Source organism: Acanthamoeba castellanii (genome assembly GCF_000313135.1).
Source record: "Acanthamoeba castellanii str. Neff unplaced genomic scaffold scf7180000084761, whole genome shotgun sequence".
Taxonomy (NCBI): domain Eukaryota; phylum Discosea; order Longamoebia; family Acanthamoebidae; genus Acanthamoeba; species Acanthamoeba castellanii.
In genome coordinates, this window is record NW_004457596.1 from 173,029 (window position 1) to 173,916 (window position 888).

The 888-nt window shown below is 58.1% G+C and overlaps 1 protein-coding gene across 1 annotated transcript in view; it reads right to left on the bottom strand.

The window, feature by feature from the left end:
* The window catches only part of ACA1_228400 (uncharacterized protein), a gene marked incomplete at both ends in the record, with an annotated part of 969 nt that extends 116 nt beyond the window's left edge, over window positions 1-853 (bottom strand). The window contains 2 exons of the mRNA XM_004346484.1: window positions 91-163; window positions 505-853. Coding sequence (XP_004346534.1) covers window positions 91-163; window positions 505-853 — 422 coding nt within the window. The remainder of the gene's footprint in view (window positions 1-90; window positions 164-504) is intronic.
* Window positions 854-888: the final 35 nt, after the last annotated feature.

Consider the following 888-nt stretch of genomic DNA (forward strand, 5'->3'; position numbering starts at 1 on the left):
TGCCCTTTGAATGCGCCCGTGCTGGGGGAGAGACGAGAGGTTAGCTGGAGTTGCGATGGGACAGCCTCCTCTTAAAAATGACCCACTTACCTTACGATAAGGTTCGCGATCGCTTCACGGACTGCCTTGTTCGGGTCGACCACATAGAAGAAGAGCGCATAGACTACGTGTGGGTCTTCGAAGAAATTCGCGCTTATATCATGATGAGTCGCCGCCTGCCGCCAACGCGTAAGGTTTTGAGTAAGGCGTAGTCTTCACCAAGCCCTCGTGGAGGTGGAGGGAGCTCACCTGTTGGAGGAAACGGGCAAGTTTGCTTCGGTAGCTGCAGGTCACCCGTTCAAATTCAGTGGCCGCCACTCCAGATGCTCGCACTAACAAAAGGGAAAAGTGAGAATGGAATCCGAGAGATGGTGTCTGGTGGTGGTGGTGGTGGTGGTGGTGGGGGTGCCGGCGGCGGCCGCTGCGGGCGCTGCGCGGGAGGAGGGGCCTTGGTGGTAGGTGTACCGTCTTGGAGCTCCAGCTCGGGCATGTGCTCGGTGTCCAGCAGCGCGACGTCGCTGTGAGTGCAGAAGATCACTTGTTGCAAGGGGAGAGGAACGTGGCTGATCCCTTTGGCAAGGTTGGCCTCGCCCAAGAGGTAATTCCACACCTCCTGAGTCCAGAACAGCTTGGGCCGGGTGCCGTCCGTCTCATCGGTGAAGTAGAGGGAAGAGCAGAAGCTTCGGAGCGAGCTGAGATCCTCGTTGATGATCTGCTTGAGGATGTGGATGGCCGCTGATCGCTGTTGAACAGGCAGACTGGAGTTCCAGCACGCTTTGCATATCGCCGGTCCCCAGATGGCGGACGAGAGCATTGGTGGAGGCACGGTACGGTTCTTCTCGCTCTGGT